The sequence below is a fragment of the Liolophura sinensis genome, chromosome 7, assembly GCF_032854445.1.
Source record: "Liolophura sinensis isolate JHLJ2023 chromosome 7, CUHK_Ljap_v2, whole genome shotgun sequence".
Lineage (NCBI taxonomy): Eukaryota > Metazoa > Mollusca > Polyplacophora > Chitonida > Chitonidae > Liolophura > Liolophura sinensis.
Genome location: NC_088301.1, coordinates 14,183,884 through 14,202,729, shown reverse-complemented (window position 1 = coordinate 14,202,729; position 18,846 = coordinate 14,183,884). Strand labels below are relative to the sequence as shown.

Below are 18,846 nucleotides of genomic sequence, written 5' to 3'. Positions count from 1 at the left end.
CCGAGCAAGGCTTACGTTGGAACGTAAAATTGTAAATTTTTAGCCCAAATATAGCTACGAAATAGCTGTAATTTCCGTCTTGATGCATCGGTTGCATGTAAGATGCAGACGGACGTATCTAAAGACAAACACGTGAAGAAGAAAAAAGGAAGAACATGGACCGAAGCAGCAAAACTAGTGAGTAAACAAGACGGATAAATCAGATTGATCGCGGGCACTGCCTTCGTCTGTCGATCGAGTTGACCAGTTCGTCCGATAAATGTTTGACCTTTTGGACCATCAGTTCTTCCCAAGCAACATCCCACATACTCCCAGATTTCCAGGGTGATGAAAAATAACATGAAAACACATAGCTGCAGGGTATTTAAATCTTAATTGGTGGCCTCGGTTTTGTTTTAAAACAATGAAATTTGGTTAATTATAGCTGGCAGTTAGAATTGCATGTACATCATACAGAGCCTACATGTCTACTATTGATTGCCGATGAACAAAGAAATTAAACTCAGTTGCTTGGCTTAATGTGATGGGACTTGGCTTGTATTTATTTTGTCATCTTAGGATAAATCAGGAAGTTTGTTTATGGATAGATTTGCCAAGGACTGATGTTCTCTGTTGATAGCCTTTCCAAGTGGGGCTGATCAGCACTCGGGCCTGAAACTAGGGGTAGCAATTCATAAATCCTTGAGCCAAAATGACATACAGTGTGATACCTTACTTTGAGCAGCAAAATCAGGCCATCTCATTTCCTGTTTTTCCTATTATCACTATCTGCCCCATGTTAGTTTTGTCAGAATATGGGGTCTCAAAGACACTGTGTTCAACACTTTGACTGTGATCCTCTGTGCATTTCTCTCGTGGAGTGAGGTTGAGAAGGGAGGAAGTGAGGGGGAGGTGGGAAAGTAAAATTGGTGCTACATCCAGGGCTGCCTGAATTTGTCGGTGACCCGAGAGATATTTGTTGTCAAAAGCAGATTCTTCAATGAAGACATCACTGTACCATGTGACAGGGGATAGTGCAATGACTTGTTGACCCGTATCAGCATAATGGCTCAAGCGGGGCGCCTTACTTTCCTTCCTTAAGTCGTCTCAGTGAAGCGGCACTAGATAAAAGAGCGATAGAAATCTGTCCTGCAACAAGGAGGCACATCAAATACACCCTAAGGATTCCCTCGTCGTCATATGGCTAAAAAATTGTTGAGTATGACGTTAAACCCCAAGCACTTACTCAGCACTCCATACCATTTCTGAAGAGGATTAAAAATCGGTGTTTTAACTTAGTATCTTAATTCAAGACCGTGGACATCCAGCCACTTCACTCGTAAGCAGACAAGGAGGTGAAAGATAACATGGTTGTGTATAGGGAAGTGAACGACATTGGATGATATCCAGAAAAGTACAGCTGACAATAACCAGAAATTACAGTATGTAAGACAAGAGAACAACATGAATAGGATATACAAATTGTGAACATCAACACAACCTCTTTCTGGACTTAAGCCGTGAAACAGGGTTATATGTTAACTTCCATGTTATTTAATAATGTTTTTACCACTGTGTCTAAGTGAGAATGTGTGTTAGCGCCAATAGAACTGCAAATGCCCGGATGTCTGCAGTCTTGAATTAGCTGTCATGGCTGTTTAATAAATTGGAAAGGCATTTCAGCAGTCTTGCAAGCCCGTGTGAGACAAGGCAAACTAACATGTTTTAAAGAATTGATTTTATAGTGCCCGGTAGTTGCTAATGGCGCCATTGAGCATACAGGTACCATTGTGGGAGATGTATATTCAAGCTAATCACTATTGCCCCATTAGTTTGTGAGACTCTCAAAATGCTTTGACAAGTTATTGTCAACATGTCTGTCATATTTTAACAAGTTCCATTTCTGGTTATATTGAATTTTGTGTCAATAAATCAGTGGGAATTTTTTTTTTTTTTATTCTTAGAAGTAGTTTATGATATGTCCCCATGCAAATAAACCTGCCCAAACCTATGCGAACTCGCACTACGACTGATATGCTGATTTGCTTTTACCAGTCTCCCATTCTTTGATACACTTCCCGATGTACTGGTACAAATATGGTGACTAGATTATAAACCCAATCAACATGTAAGCTACTTTGTGAGCCGTATATTGTCATCAACTTGGCTTTTACTGTAAAGTACTTATTATTCGCTGGAATTTTTTTTTTTGTGGATTTTCTCCTAAAAAAAGTTTGCGGGAATTAATTTTCGCGTATACATTTAAGAGAATACTGTAAAACAAATCTTAAAATCTTAAAATTTTCCAAGGTATAATATGGTCGAAATTATTCAAGCCCGTCAAACAGGTATCATCATGGGTGCCTTTAATCCTCCTATGTTTCCTGCGGTGTTGCTAATCCTCATGATCTGGATCAGAGATTAAAACAATGGGGGATGGATTATCACTACATAAGAAGATTACTTTAGCCCCCACAGTGAGCAGTTCTCAAACAGGTGTCACTTCTTTTTGAATCATTGATGAGCACTTTTAAACACCTGGCAAAGTGACCTGCCACCTTTTGAGCAGTTCAAAGCAAAACATATGAATTGACCATTATCAGCGCCAGTGACTCATTCTTTATCAAGTAACAGCATAACTTTTGCATTGTGTTCACTTTTAATCGTCCTCTGTAGCAAGTTAGAAACCGCAAACATTGCCGTAGCTGTCAAACAGCCGTTGTATTGTTTTACACACTTAACTGTTAGAAGCTCACTCATTGGACCACAGGAGAGACACAGCCAATGAGATAGTGTGTATCGGAGCGACATTCATTAGAAGCCAGCACGTACTGGTATCTACTTTTCTTTCACTTTAGCGGCATGGCAAAGATTGATCAAACTAAAGGCGAATAAGCTCCCACTTTGTTCTATACGCACCAACCCTTAGCTGCAGAGTTTGTATACATTTAAACCATAACTTCTCTTCCCTACTGTTTAAAAATTTAGCTGGCCCATCAGGCTTTCTTAGCGCAACTCCGGTCACCCTGACAAAGATTTCACTTCATTATTACTACTACCTGTAGTATATGCTTCAAAATTGGATATTTTTTTCGCTGGAATTATTTTTCGCGGTAAATTATTGACCGCGAAAATTCAAGTTCTTCACAGTATGTCATGATTCCAACAATTGCGTATTTTTGAGTATAAACTGTAATAATGCCCCACACTTTGGCATTGATAGAATTTTGATAAAGAATCGTTTTTTTCTACATTCTTTTGCCTAGAAAATATTTGTTACTGTTAACATAACCAACAAACTGCATGGTCATTGGATCTGGCTCCACCAAGTCTAATTCCACGTCAAAAATAAATCCAGTGTTACATCTTAGCTGCTGGGGCCATGGGAGATAATTCATTTGTGGTCTATTCATAATTTGACCTGCATTCCAGTTATAATCTAAAACTAAGTTTGTAATCTGCCTTAGTTGATTCTAAATTAATTTTTAAATTGTTTATCACAAACTGCCACATGCTACATATACAATTTCATGTTTCTAAAAAGCTTTGAATTTTAGTACGTCATCAGTATGTAATGTATGCAGTTTAGATCATTTGTTCTAGAAATAAAAACTATAGGCTTGAAGTGAAAGACAGCACCAGACTTATGTTTATATCCACTGAAAGACTGTCATTCAAAGTATCTTAAACGGGCATTAAATATTTGTTTTAGATTTTTTCAAACCAGTAAAAGTATAGCGAAAGTTCGTCCTAACAACTTCAGTGCGTCTCCATTATGGACAGAAAGGTTACTTTAGCTCTCTAACGTCGAAGGTATTTTCCGTATTTATAGTCAAAATTTTGTGGTGGTGGCTTCTAAGATGAGAGCAGTGCTGACCTAGTTATTGCAGACATCTGAGAAAGTGCCTCTGCTTGAACACGGCGTGTCAGTAATTTTACTGTATTTTATAAACAAAATCAGAAAAAAAATCATCCCTTGTATGCAAGAAAAACAAAGGAGCAAATTTTAATTTCTTCAGTTCTAATAAAAGTAAAGAAAAAATTTATATCATAAGATTTAATTAAATTTAAGCATTGTCCAGTGAGATGCCGTCTTCTCATTCCCATCAACCTTCGGCATCCCTGATGAATTTGACTGACTCTGATATTTGTTATTTACAAATAGTAAAATGAAGGACAAAAAATGTATTTGTATAATTTGAACAGCGTGTATAAGTAGGCCTAGGGTCTACTGGGGAGATGAATGCATTTTGAGCCGAGGCGGCATGCTTCTGTCGGACACCGTCGTTCAATATTACACGGCTTGTAAATAAACTAATTTTATGTCTGGTGGTCCATAAATGGTACAGACCTGTCCCACAACAGAATGTGAAATGGTCTCTCAGCTCTACATAGCTAAATTGTTGTAAGCAATCGCAAAACGATGTCTTATGCAGTAGTTCTGTGTTACCATCTGTCACTGAATGGCGTGAATGGGTGAAGGCCACTTCAGAGATTAGGCAGCACAGTCTGATAGAAACGTGCTTGATTGGATAAAATTCTCGATGTCAGCCTCGATTCACAACAGCTGTTTGTGCAGTGACATTTTGTTCTACATGGGATTTGGTGAAATCTCATTAAAATGATAAAGTACTTTTTAGAAAGCATGAGAATCCAGCTTTCAAGTGAAATGTGTTTTAGCCAGGTGGTTTAATATGCATTTATCAGATGGGGGGAAGAATTTACTTTTTTTTCAGTTTAGAATGGACTTCTCTCATAAAGAGGTAAGGCACAGTCACCGTTGAATTTTGTGAATCTTGGAGCACAGATGTCGTCATACTTCTCTATACATCACTTACCTTTCTTCTTGAATAAACATGTTCTGTAAATGTCTATGTTTAGGATATCATGTATGAAAACTATAATTTTGCAGGTTTTGGAGCGTTACCCCCAGACTCCTATGAGTCACAAGGAAATACTGAAGGTGATACAAGCAGACAACCTCAAAGAAATCAGGTAAGGAAGGTTAGAGTTTCTGGTCAAGTGTGATTCATCTAAACACAATCCTAGACCAAATGTATACATGTATCTATGAATGGATATACTGTGCCGCTCAGAGTTTCAGTATGTATGTGTCCATAAAGGTGTTGTAGCCCATCAGTTAGCGAGGACGAATAAGGTGCAGGTTTAGAATCCAGTCTTTGACCGGGAATTTGTAATTTTCTCTGCTCGCGCATTGTGTGGAGCCTTCAGTGACAGTTTGTGAGGTTATTGGAGGAGTTTAATTAATTTTCGTAGAGGACCGCTTGTCTTGCCAGAGGTAGGTGGTTTACTCTAAGCACTCTGGTTTACTCCACACATGAAGCTGATTGTCGTTGTAAAAGTGAAAAATTCCTGAGTATGGTGTTAAACAAGAATCAAAGTAGTAAAATAAATACAGGTTTTATTAATACTTGTGATAAAGCCGAAATGCAAGATCAAGTGATCAGTTTAAAGAAGACAAAAAATAAGGTTTTGACGTAGTAAAGGCATATTTAATAGAAGCAAGCACATGTGCACTAGTTGTTACTTGACTTGTAATTATACATTGCTCAGGTATACTCATATTACATATAATCACTGCAGGTATTCTTATCCGTCCATGCATGGTTGATATAGGTTTGTCAGAAATTGATAGTATCAGTTAGAAATGAAGATGAAATCTTCTCTGAAATGTGTGATAGCAATCATTGTAGCAGCTTGCTGAACTGTGTACAACAAAATGTACAGCTGTGTAAGTAATGTAAAACGAAAGTTTAAAGTAAGTGTGAAAAGAAAAGGAAAAAAAAACAAACAAAACCAAACCAACCATTTGAGGATTTCCGCTGCTAAGTACAAACCATTGTTGAATTTAAATAAATTTACACACGAATAATATAGAATTTACATATGGCTCAGCTGTCCAGAGAATAACAGGCTTACAGTTTCATGTTTCATGGATAAATTTACTCAGGCCTTTGAATACTGTCATACTCCCACATCTTCATGCTGCTGAAAAAAAATCTAGATGTGCTAATGACACGCCTGTCTGCTCGAAAACTGATTGACTGTTGTGGATGTAAATAGCAAACTTCATATATACCAAGTGTAACCATCAGCAGTGAACAGTTTGTAGTAAAAGTAGAGTAGTTAAAGATTGATAGTAATAGTACGGTATAAAACACCAATCAAATAAATCAGTAAATTATTGGTAGAATAGATGAGGGTAAACCCCCAATCTTTTGTATGTTGCTGTCAAACTTTCACACGCTTGATGTACAGACTTGCTTGCCATATGAGTGGAAGAAAAGGAGCCTTCAACGTAATGTGCAAGCAGCCACACAAGCGTGGATGACTGTTATGCATTGCCCAAAACAAAAATCAGTAGCCAGGGAAATCCACAAATACTCTACCCAAGGCTGGGATTGAACTGGAGTATGGTTGACCAATAAGCTATATCCCACTCGTCAGTGATCACTGACAATCAAACTATGTAAAGAGTTGTTAAAAAGGCATTGATTCGGTAGGGTCAGACATTTGACAGCCGCCTGTCCTTGCATCTACTTGCATGTTTCTATGTTGTAGTGGCAATGCACCCTCAGCCAGCCTGAACTCATGTCTACACGTGTACTCGCGAGGGAAGGACAGCATTTTCTACAAGGTGGCAGGTCGCCTAGGAGTATATGGGCTCATGGTAAGTTCATGAAGAGATTCATTTCTGTGGCCGGAAGTCCTATTGTATCTGATTTGTTGAAATCATTATTATTGGCCATGTACAGTAGACTCTCTGTTAACCTACTGTACTCGGGACCGAATAAAAATGTCGGTGCATTAAACATGGGCATGTAGCCTACAACAACAACAACATGTGTGTAGTACATACGTTTAATCAAACTTGGTAAAGTACAGTGATGTATAGCGAATATGGAAAGAAGTTGATCTAAACTTTACTTTAGTGCATGCGCATAATCGATCCAGGGTAGATTGCTTCTTTATGCGCTGGTGGACTATCATCTCTGCGGTGATGGAGGTTATGATTTGGATTTGATCCAACAATCGCTGGTCTTTTGCTGCAGAAAAATTCCTCAGCATTCATAAATTTGCTAAGACTTTAGAATAACCCTTCTTTCGTAATGTTTCGTAAGCTTTGATAAGCTGAACTTTATCACTCAAGTTCATTTCCACTCGGTGACGCTTCGCTGGTCTACTGGCCATGGTCGGATGTTGTCAGGGCAATAGCAGGGGAAATTGTTACGCCAGTTAGTGTTTGAGGCATTTTTATTGAGTCACTGAGCTACTCATTGTCAGGCTCTGTCTCCGCAGAGACCATAAGCAGATGTGAATTCCCTGACCTTCAATCACCTGGTGAGCAGGCAAGTTGAAGCTAAACTCAGACTTTGTACTACACGCTGTGTTGGATTAGACAAGACAGATTAACACTCACTGAGAATATTTGTACTACAAACCACTGTCGGTGTTCAGAATAGACAAGAGTCGGTTAATGAAGGCTATTAACATTATTATCAAATGGAGCAGAAAATGGACCACTGAATGTTGTCGGTTTTGAAAAGATGTCGCTTAATAAAGGTGTCCGTGTTGAGAGTCGGCTATATATCTGTTTTCCATGCAGATTTACTCTTTCTTTCCTGTTATAAACAACCTAAAATCTCACCCCAAAAGTGCATTTAAGATGCAAATAAATGTCATACAACAGTATTTGTGTTGCTGAAAAATGCATTTTTCCAGTAGCATATCATCCTAAGTTCTTAACAAAGGTGGAAACTTTTTCTGAGATCATTACATCTCTCAGAATTTGGCAAAATAAGTAACTTTGCCATGGACAGGTCTTGCACAGTTATAGTATTTCCTTGATTCAATTCTGAAGTTCTTTATCTGTATAGTATAGAAATGAGTAGCTGGTTCAACTTTAGCTTAATGCACCTATCAGTAGTCTGCATTTCTGTGGGAAGTTTTAAGTCCATAATTCCAGCTAGAAATGGTTCCAGCTGGTTCGCCGTGAGCAGCATATGAGATTTGCTGAGATTAGTGCCTAATGTGTTGGTAATCTCCCTTGCTCAGTCTGACAGGCCTGAGGGCTCCTCTCTGCTTGAGATGGATGATGATCAGACAGACATAGCAGAGGAGGATGCAGAGGCTCTGGATGGCAATCCCACCGGCCGCGAGAAACCCATGAGGGAACGCAAGAAGGAAAAAGGTGAGTGAGAAGATTTGTCTGTGTTTAAGTGTGAGTTCATATGATCTTCAACTTGTGACAAGTTTCTTGAAATGGAATCTTTTGGATTTGGTAATTTACAAACTTATGTATTTTAGCTCTCCTGTACAAAATGCAAACATAGCTTATGTCACACCCAATTCAATAACATGGAAAGAAGTGTTAAACAAAATGCTATGGGTGTCATCTTAAAAAGTACTCCAGGTGTTGAGCTCAGGCTATGCATACATGTGAACCACAATATCACTAACCACTTGGGGGATGGTCATTGATTGGTGCACTGTGTCCATATCAATTACCATAAAAAACCAAAATTCACGAGTTCATGTATGAGAATCAATGTTAAACAAGATGTTACGGGTGGTATCTTAAAAAGCACTACATGTATAGAGCTCAGGTTATGCACACATGTAGAGCATAATAAATTGAGGAGGGTGCGCTATGTGCATAATTACTGTGAATAACCGAATTCATGAATTAAGTACTATATGTATTGAGCTGAAGTTTTGGTCTCCTGTGTTTCCTTCGTGTAAGCTCTTTGGTATTATTATGACGTACCTAGAAGGAGAAGAAAAATTTCTTTGTTAATGGATACCAACTTTTCGTTAAATAAAGGTAGTTTTACTATGAAAATCAATAGATTATGCTGTGTTGATTCCTGTATTTTCAGTCATGTGTGTTAAGTTGCCGGATCATGCCCAGACAATCCCCCCAGCTGAGGGTCAGGTAGGGGAATCTGTTGCCCAGCAGAATGGTGAATGTCCTGAACGCCGAAACAGCCTCAGCAGCGGTCAGCCATCGACAGTCATGGTCAATCACCAACCTCAAGCTAGTGGAGCGCCAGCAGAAATGCAGGCCAGACGATCAGTGCGCCAGTCCCAGAGACAAAAACGCCGTAAGAATTCATTCCCAGGGATAAGTGTCGTGTCGTTGCATCGGTCAGAGGGTAATGGTCAGTGTTGTTGTTGTTGTTATTTCTGCTAACTAACACAACTTTGGCCATCTCATTTTCGCTTTTAGTACTAACAGTACTTTGTACCAAGCTGTTATATCTGTTTCTGGGTGAACATTACACATCTCTGGTTTCTGACTTCGATTCGTGTTCGAGTAAAGCTTGTCTTCTATGACATGTACATGTTTGTGCTGCTTGGTTTTTAATTTATTTGGAGTAAAAATTATATATGAACAATAGATAATATTGAATATATTGGATAGCCTTCAGTGCTTATCCATATTCACCTTGCTGTCTGTTTACTGCCACATGTCCACTAGAGGGCGCTGTGTAACTTTTTTTATCTGTGACAATGTGATTTACCATATTTCTGGATGCTCATTGGCTAACTCACCACAGATCTAAATATAGGTTCACACTCAACCTCCCACTAGAGTGACAGCTTTTGTTTGCTTTGCTGTCTTTGGAGCCTTGTAATTTCTTTTTTGCTTGATTAAGACATTGCCTAATTAAACCTGTTGCTGTAGGAACTATAGGCCATGGACTTTCATGTCCAGTTTAACTGATCTGAGAATTATCTTTGCCTGTAAATATTATAAAATAGAGAAATAAACTCCTGACATAAAAAAGATAAAAGTGGAATCAAGTCTTGATTTATGCATTTTGCAACATGTTTGTAGATGCTTTCGTTTTAAACTAAATATATTGTCAGCAATCCTTTGCTTTTTACACATGCCTCAATCATTTGTAATGGCCTGTCTTGATATTGTCCAGAGGCTAAGTGGCAGGCCATGTATCAGTGATGTCTGGAGTCATTTTCTAATATTTATGGATGTTCTTTTCTTTACCACAATATAGATGATTGACTTTCATGTACTAAATTTCCAGTATATTTTTCCATCATAGAAAGGTATAAGATGAGTTTCTTGTGTACCTTATTAAATAGGTTTTCCTCCTCTTTTCTTCTTTTCATCTTTTTATTTCATTCTAGTACAGACTTCCTTGACTGGAGTTCTCACTTTAACAGTACTCTGTCCCTGAAAATATGGCTTTCTTTTGACTTTTGGGGCTCATGCAGTCTCAGTTTGTTGGTCAGTCACAGGGTTGCATATATTTAACCCATCAAAGAGGTGCTCCAGTTTTGAAGAGCTCATAAAAGTAGGCAACATGGACACCTTGATGTCACATATAATTGATTGGCATGTTGTTTTTGCTGACAGTGGCAGAGCAGAATGACGGTCAGCAATCTGGTGTGAGTGGTACATCCTCGTCTAGTATTAGTCAGCCAGAGAAGAAAAAGGAAGAAAAAAACCATCAGGCTCCAGTGCTACAGCCTAGCCTCAGTAAACAGCCTGCGCCTACGCTGAAGGAAAGGCTCACGTTTATACCATTCTCAAGAGGAAAGGTATTGCTGATTCTCTTTTTCTGCTACTGGTATTTTTTTAAATCACATTTTTACATATGTGTTACTTTGACATTTGACACATAAGTGGAATAAATTTTTGGTTTTGCTTTTTGATCGGAAAAAAATTTGATGTAAGTGGGAAAACTATTTATACGATTATTTATTCATCTATACAAATACTGTTTAAAAATTGCTGGACTGTTAGGAGTGTAGAAGTTGTCTGGCTATATTGATCGTAAAAAATGAGCATAAAAATGTGAACTTCTTTTTTTTAACTGAGAAAACAGACCAGCAGTCTTTTGTCTTTGTAAACTTTTCTTGGATAGATGAATCAAAACGTATCGCTGCACAGGTTTACCAGGGGAGATAATCCCATGGTCAAGGGAGGTAAATGCGCATTATTTCCTGTTGTACTATGACTTGGCAGACCCCTATAAATTTTCCATAAGCGACAATGTTAATGTTTAGTGCTGTAGCTCAGTCCCAAACATTCCGTGGCCAATAAACTTTAGTGCATACTTGGCCCATCCTGTGAGAAAGAAGCCCAAAAAATCCTGACATAGGTTGACTGTAAAAATCTGGACATTTCTAGGCCGGCAACTGGTAGGGGTGCCTGGCAACATCAAGGGGACGTCACTTGCAGCCTTGTCACCACCTGTCTCCTTGTGTCCTCTTGCCTAGAATTTGAAATTTTCATCATTAAAACTCATACCTGCCCAAAGTTTAGACAATTTCCATCATTTTGATACCAAGCATGTACCTGTACACCAAAAATGGTAGGCTGGCTGCAAAAAGAAGACTTTACACTCTAAAATACACAGAATTACATTCGTCCCGCCTGAGAAACGGAAGTGCTAATAGGGTACTGATTCCACCTTCCTTTACTCAAAGAACTTGTGGATACAATTACTCCAGATATCTAGGGACAGTTGGGTAATGTGAAACCAAAGATCCACTTGGTCATGGTTAAGAAATTCATGCCCTGTGGACCGAATGCAGCCCCATGGCCATGGGGTTTACCTGTTCCTCAAGGTCATCCCCTATTTAGGAAAGGTACATCGAGCCTTCCTTCTCACTTTTCACTGTATTTGCCATAAAAGGCCAACTGAAAAAGTACATTTTTAGAGGCAAATGAATATTGTTAAATATGACTTTGATGTTTGTTTGGAAGGTAGTATGTTATCCAGCTGGGAAATTTTTAGTTTCAGCACCAAAAATAATATTTTAAGCCATAAAAAATTAATGTTTCTGATCACAACTACACCAAGTTTTCCATTGTAAAATCGGTCGGCATGATTTTGGATTTCCCTGAGGATATAACTGGTTCATTTCAAAACCCCTATCATTAATGCATTAAGGCAAAATGTCAGATGTATTTCTCCTCTCAAGATAACATATTTCACTTTCAAGGGCTTCATAGTTTTGTGTTACTTCTGTGCTACTGGCAAAGACCTGGTTAAGAAGTCAGACATGTACCCATGCTGTGAACAGTGCCTGATCTTGAGATGCCATACACACAAAAGAGAAAACATTTGTGCCTCTGCCAGGCAAAAAATTGCTGCAAAAAGGTTAAAAAGTGGGATAGTGACACAGAGGCTGTTCTGACAATAAGTTCCAGAAATACTCTGTGACATTTATTTTCTTAACATTGTATCATTCATACTGCTTTGTATCAGCCTTCGGACTGCCCCATATCATGTTCAGTTCTACCTCCACATGGATACAAAGATTGGCATATTCATTGGAGTTTGAGTTGTTCAGTACAGATACAAGGATATAAAGTACTTTTTAGAACTTCTTTTATTCCGAAGGAGCCGCATCGGTAATGTAGAACCAAAAAAGGAAAATAACTAAAAAACCTCCACCCACCCGCCCATTTAAAAAAAAGTGTCTGAGAAACATTTAATTAATTTTTTATGGCCTTACAACATTTATTTGCCTCGAAAAGTGCAATTTTTACTTTGTGTGATTTAGGGTAAATATATTGTGCTGTTGTTTTTGAAGCCAAGGAAAAGGACTCACAGAAAGCTGAGTGCTGCAGCTCAGATTGAACAAACCAAAGAGGGCTGTATTGACCTGGAAACTCCAGACTCCATTCTGGTCAACACAAACTTAAGGGTAAGATATCATGTAGGAAAAGAAAAATGGTGATTTGTTTAACCCAAATTTTGACATGTAATAGCTCTGATGATTTTGTTTCTGAGACCAAAAATCTTACAGAAAATTGCAGATTGGAGTGAATCACAGTATGTTAATGGGTGTTTTTCTGTTGACATTTGTATATTTTTACATCTGAAGTTAAGTATTAGATAATTCCACTCTGCTTAATGTGTGTTGAAGACCATTTGTGTTCCACAAATATGGTGTGCATAATCTGTACTTCATGTGGAAAAGTTTGTCAGTGCCTTGCCAAAGGTCAGTGGTTTACCCCTGGTTCTCCATTTTCCTCTACCTTTAATACTGACTGTCATCAAATATGTAGAAAAATTCTTCAGTATAACATTAAACAACAATTAAAAATTGTTCTTCATTTATTTAATTGGTGTTTTACATTGTTCTTAAGAACAATCCCTTGTCTGATGGCAGCCAGCATTATGGTGGGAGAAAACCGGGCTCTCAAATGAATAAAATTTCAGTCTGCGTGATTAGATTAATGTACTTTGAAGTGATACAAGCCATTGTTGTGTTGTGTTTCTACAGGAGCTAATTAACAAGCAGACGTTTGCAGATTTACCGGCTTATTATCAGTACAAGTTACTCCAGCTCCTGCCAGAGTGTGACAGACTGGTGGGGAGTGATGGCTCTTCAAGGTGAGTGGACCTAAACACGCGAACACAAGTCTTAACTTCATAAAATTCATAAAATTTGATTTGTGCAAAATTAATATGAGTATGATGTGATTTGTCAAATTCTATCATATAACGTTGTCCTTTTTTTGCTTGAATAAACAGTTTTGACGTGTTACTATGATAGAATAAACAGTTGGATTAAAGATTCATGGAAAAGCCAGATAGCTGCTTTGAGTAGTGTATCAGTACGCGTGTGATAAACTGAACTGTACAGATTTTGGCAACATCCCAGTGACCGACCTCTAATTTTTTTTATCTGAAAGATTTTGACTTGATCAAGCCCCACTAAAGTCTCAGATTTCACAAAGACGTATAAAATGAACAAAATTTGCTGAATTCAATTCGAACTATTGAGGGTTACAATAGTTTAAAATAGCCACATGGGTTTGTTTGTCCCGCAGTAATGAAAGGGCAGTCATGCATGCTGGAAACAGCTGTCTAGCTTATTAAATTGTATCAGGGAAGACAACCTTTCCATTGGATTATTGGGATGAAAGTAATGATTGGTTGTCTCCCTTGTTATGAAGTCGTAATACTGGTTATCAGTTGTTCAACCTGGAACTGGTCCACACTGAATGTCCTATCATCTATTTAATACATAAAGGTAAACTATTTTGCTAGTTCTTATGGATGGTAAGTATAAAAGATGTGTGTTTCTTTTTTGCCTAGTAATGTATGTCATGTTTCATTGTACTGTATTTGGCATTAAAGCGTTCCTATCTTTCCTTGCCCTCAGACTGAGCTCCACGGCTCTAAATAACGAGTTCTTTGCCAAAGCATGTGAGGAATGGAGGGAGAGGTTATCAGAAGGTGAGAATGATACCTTGGTTAGAAAGCACACGTTTAACATCATCATGTGATGACATAATCTACGATTGCTTCAGTTTAGATTGTCATCAGCTACTGTGTTCTTGCTACATTTCAGCATGTTTCAAGAAGCACTGTTCAGCTGTTTTTGTGTTAAGTTTTTTTCACTTGTGCTTCAATCTTTAATGCCATGCTTCGATTTCTTAATACATTGTATGAAAGCATGGCTTTGGGGTCATAGTGTAAAGGTAATATTTAAGGGGAGGTAACCAGCTTTCAGCTTGTTTTGGAATGTTCTATCCAGACTTAAGACTTATTTGTGTTATGGGTTGTCAGGTGAATTTACACCAGAAAATCAACAGAGGTTAAACCAGGAAGAGGAGAAAGAACAGAATAAGCTGGACCCTTGGAAGGTAACGTTGGTTATTAAAAGTGTACAAAAGTTTTTGTACTTTAGAGGACCTGGGCATTTGTTGTAAAACTTGCTGGTAAATGATATGTTGTACTTATGTTGTACTAAAACAGACAATAACGTTTATGAAAAGTTAAGTTCTATATTTGCATATAAATTGAATATTTGATCAAGACCAAATGTACACAGAATTTGTGACTCTGAAATTAATGTTTGTAATGCATTTTAATACATGTACATAGCAAGCTATTTTTGTTTTCTTTCAGACAAAGCATTTTGAGCCCGCATGGGGGAAAAGGTATGAGTTCTATGATTATTAGTTTTATTTACATACTTGTTTTTTGGGGTAAATGATTTCAGTGTTTTAGTTTGCAAATATCTGGTAACCAATTTCAGTTCTTTTTTTAATTTGAAAGGTTGCGTGAGTTTTTGTATTGATCAGGTGGTCATTAAGAAATAACATAATGTAGTATTTTTATAGTGTGCTTAATTCTGGGAATAATATCTGATACTAAACTTGAAAATCGGTTTCCTCCCATCATATTGCTGCTGGCCGTTGTGTAAAAGAAATATTCTTCAGTACGGCATAAAAACACCAAACAAATAAATGAATTGATAAATTAACATGAAAATATCAGCTTAGATGTGGAAAAGGTTAATTTGATAATGATATAATTGGAAATGAAATGGATTGATTTGAGGAGGATTGTCAAATAGAACAAATAGATTTTGCTGTTCCCTGAATAAGTAGTAAGCATGTAAACAGTAGGAAAATAATAAATAAATAAATATGAGTTAATACACAAGCAGTGTAGGAGACTGATGTATTTTTATACAGTTTAGAACAAACTTATTTAGGTGAGAAATATTCCTCACTTCATTATGCGACATAAGAGAGGTCACTAATACACATTCATTGACATTAGAGTTGTGACGACTCTCGATCATTTTTCTTGTCTGTCTGTTTTGCCAGAACCCCATATGATGTCCCTAAGGCCACATCCCCGATACACCAGGCTCGACCCATGTCACCCCTACAGCCTACTGTGTCACCCCTTAAGGTGAAGCCTCAGGTGAAGCGGCCAAAGCTTGTCTCCACTATGCTGAAGCAGAGGTCTATATCCCAGAATGTAGCAGCCTCCACGGCTAACCATGCCACAGTCCCCAAGGCCTCCAGTATCCAAGCACTTCTGAATACACCAAAGGCGAACGCGCAAGGAAGTCTCACCACAGGGAGAGAGCGTATGCTTCAGGAGAGTGTGTCTACAACAAAACGTCCATTGTCTGTGCCAACAGCCGACACAGGAAGAATTACTCAGGAAAGATTAAGTCCACCCAAGCGCTCTCGTGTGGTGACCTCGGGAAGTCAGGGTAGACAATCGCAAGCCAAGACCCTAGCGCAGATCAAGGCCCAGACGCAGGCGGCGCGAGTGCACAAGCCGCCGAGCAATGCGTCCCGAGCTGTGTGTGTGACAGTTTACCCTGGCACTAGTGTGCAGCAGTCCAGTGTACAGACCTCATTAGCCGGTGCTCTGGCCACCTCAGCCTCCCCTCCTCCCCAGGGCACTGCCTCCCCCACCCAACCTGCTTCCCCACAAGCTCAGGGACAAACCAGAACGCTGGCTCAGATTCGAGCACAAACTAAAGCTGCCAGAGCTCTCCACGGCCAGACGCGCACACGGACGCTGGCACAGATAAAGGCTCAGACTAAGGCAAAAGTGCAGGCTCGAAGTCCGCAGAATGTCCCAGGCAGTAACGGAAAACACCAGCCAAATATCATGGGTGCCAGCCGCCCCAAGCAGTCCACACGCAGTGGGTCAAGCTCAGGCTCCGACTCCCCACAGATGAATGCGGATGGTATCAACGTTCAACGGTCACGAGAGATCTGTCAGAAGATGATAGAGCGGAGCAGAAACAACAGTTCCATGGTGTCTATACTTCAAGGTAAGGGTGGCTCCCCTTCGCCCGCCACACACTGCACCAGTCCACAGCTTGTCACTGCAAATTCCCCGAATCTCACCAGCAATGCAGTTGTGTCTGCTGTTGCGAGCAGCAAAGTGCAGCCGGCTGTCAACCAGTCGCAGATGAGTGCATCAAAACTTCTCTTCTCACAAGCGAGTCAGGCTGCTTCAGTCACTGCTGCGCCTCAGCCTGCTGTGGATGTCCCTGTACAAAACGTCACGGTTCAAAACGTGGTAAAGAGTGGTGCAGAGACAGCCACGGTTTTCACGACGACGTCTGCAGCACTGGAGGACTGCGGTCAGGGCACTACCATGGTGCCAATTACCCTGGCTGGGACCGGGCAGCAGTTGATATTACAGGTGGCAAGTGGTAGCACTGTGAACAACGCGGTGACCAATCCCAATGTTACATTTGTCACACCTGTGCCGGCTGCCGCTCAGCCCGCTAAGGTGGCCCTGGCTGGCCCAAACTGGACTCAAGTGCTGATACCCCAGCAAATTGTACTGTCGCACCCACCAGGTTCCCTGGGGGCTGCTATTCCCACAAGGGCGTCAAGTGCTCCTCCCCCGACAGATGCCCAGCCACGTGTGATAGTACAACCAGCAGAAGTGTCGCGCTCAGCCAGTGTTGGTGGAGTGGGCTGTGCCAGTCTGGACATTGACACACCCATTACTGTGACAAACAGTGGCCATATACCCACTCCTCCAGAGCGTAGGGAAAACCACAGCAGAAATCTCAGCCCAGAAGAGATCAATTTTTTATCCAAAGCTGGCACTGCTACTGCGCCAGACCTCCCCAAGCCTCCAACCGTCGTAGGTAGGTCTGGTGTCAAGATGGGTGAGGTGGTACTCCCTGAGTCCAATGGTCACATTCAGACCTTGGTTTCGGGCAGCATCAGTCTTCACCCCTTGGCAGCTTCTGTCCATCAAGCCAATGCAGTCAGCAGTGTCAAGAAGGTTGATCTCAAAGTCAGTAAGCAAATGGAGGCTAAAGTGACCCAGTTATTGAAGCAGCGATCGGAGACGGTATCTGTGATAGCTACGGCTGCTCCCGTGCTCAGTTTAATGTCCCAAAGTCGGGTGCCCTCTACTATGCTGGTCACCTCATCGGGCAATGCATTGACCACTGCCCCGGTCAGGACTTCTGTGCAGACCACCAGTGGAGGATCTTCATGTGCCTGCAGTCTGAAAGCTTTAGTCATGTGCAAGAAGTGTGGGGCCTTCTGCCATGACGACTGTATAGGACCTTCTAAACTGTGCGTCACATGTTTGATAACCACGTGACACAAGCCTAACGCGGACTCTCCAGCAGGGAACACCAAGAAATTATCAGAAGCAAACTGGGTGGTGCTATTTCACAGAAGAAATCTCATGCTTAGACTCTGTAGCTAGCTATGCAAATTTCTGTGAATGAACAGTGTTAAATGTTTATCAACTGTGAAGAACTGTTGTCAGTTTTTGTCTTGGCAGAAGCTACTCATAAAATTATAGTTGCCTCCCTTTGCATGCATTAGCGCTACATTTTCCTTCTTTCTCACTTATTTTGGAACAATTTGAATATCATGAAAAGCAGAGTGGATTGAAATCGTGTGAAGGTTTAGCTAAGCGTTAGAATTGTGTTCCATGATACATCTTCCTCTATCATTGAATCTTTATACAATAACCTGTGTTTTCATATGTTCTTGAAGTGATTTAAAGATTGGTAACCTATGGAAACAAAAGATAATTGAAGTTTTTGGACAATTTCATGTTAAATGACAAATTCATGAATGAGTTTTTTACTTAACTGGTACTTGTTTAGATTAGTTTGCTGTAACCAATGCTATCAATGAACAGGGTTGGTTGATGCAGAATTTGCAAATCATACAAACCTAACATTTTGAACACCAAACTTTGTTAGGTTACCAAGAAAGAGATGCAAGTAATGTTGACAATGTTAAACTGTGAGAAAAGCTGTTGTAAGAAATACCATTGAATCATTGTGAAAGATGTACATAGCCACAACATGAAGTGATTTTAACACACCATATTTGTCATTTTATTCTTAACAAAGATGTTGTGAACAAAAGTTTTATACTGAGGAGTAAGTCTTTGTAGTATTCATTTTTTTTTCCTTATTTAGTTTTTTTTTTTTCTTTTGTTTTGCAGAATGGTTTGTGTTTCTGATTTTTTTTTCTCTCCGAAGTTTCATTCACAGTCATATATATTGTACATAAACCCTAATGCATTTAATGAGATTGTTCTAACGTAA

At 39.5% G+C, this 18,846-nt stretch overlaps 1 protein-coding gene across 3 annotated transcripts; it reads left to right on the top strand.

Annotated features, from left to right (window-relative positions):
• The first annotated feature begins 13 nt into the window (after positions 1 to 13).
• LOC135469988 (putative Polycomb group protein ASXL2) lies at positions 14 to 18,718 on the top strand. Of its 3 annotated transcripts, none has more exons than XM_064748667.1 (12): positions 14 to 177; positions 4,892 to 4,974; positions 6,562 to 6,670; positions 8,056 to 8,191; positions 8,880 to 9,104; positions 10,382 to 10,566; positions 12,571 to 12,684; positions 13,267 to 13,376; positions 14,152 to 14,225; positions 14,559 to 14,635; positions 14,901 to 14,932; positions 15,608 to 18,718. In XM_064748667.1, the coding sequence occupies exons 1-12, from the start codon at positions 103 to 105 to the stop codon at positions 17,877 to 17,879; spliced, it is 3,492 nt and encodes a 1,163-aa protein (XP_064604737.1). In that variant the 5' UTR covers positions 14 to 102; the 3' UTR covers positions 17,880 to 18,718. The 3 variants fall into 3 exon arrangements, with proteins under 3 accessions (XP_064604737.1, XP_064604736.1, XP_064604735.1); XM_064748666.1 differs by having other exon boundaries at positions 8,880 to 9,155; XM_064748665.1 differs by having other exon boundaries at positions 8,880 to 9,161.
• Positions 18,719 to 18,846: the final 128 nt, after the last annotated feature.

Excerpts from the sequence above, each read along its gene's own strand:
- LOC135469988 (XM_064748665.1), top strand. The coding sequence starts at position 103 with ATGCAGACGGACGTATCTAAAGACAAACACGTGAAGAAGAAAAAAGGA. Across the intron at positions 9,162-10,381 it reads GCATCGGTCAGAGGGTAATG|TGGCAGAGCAGAATGACGGT; the intron begins GTCAGTGTTGTT and ends TTTTGCTGACAG. Across the intron at positions 10,567-12,570 it reads TACCATTCTCAAGAGGAAAG|CCAAGGAAAAGGACTCACAG; the intron begins GTATTGCTGATT and ends TTGTTTTTGAAG.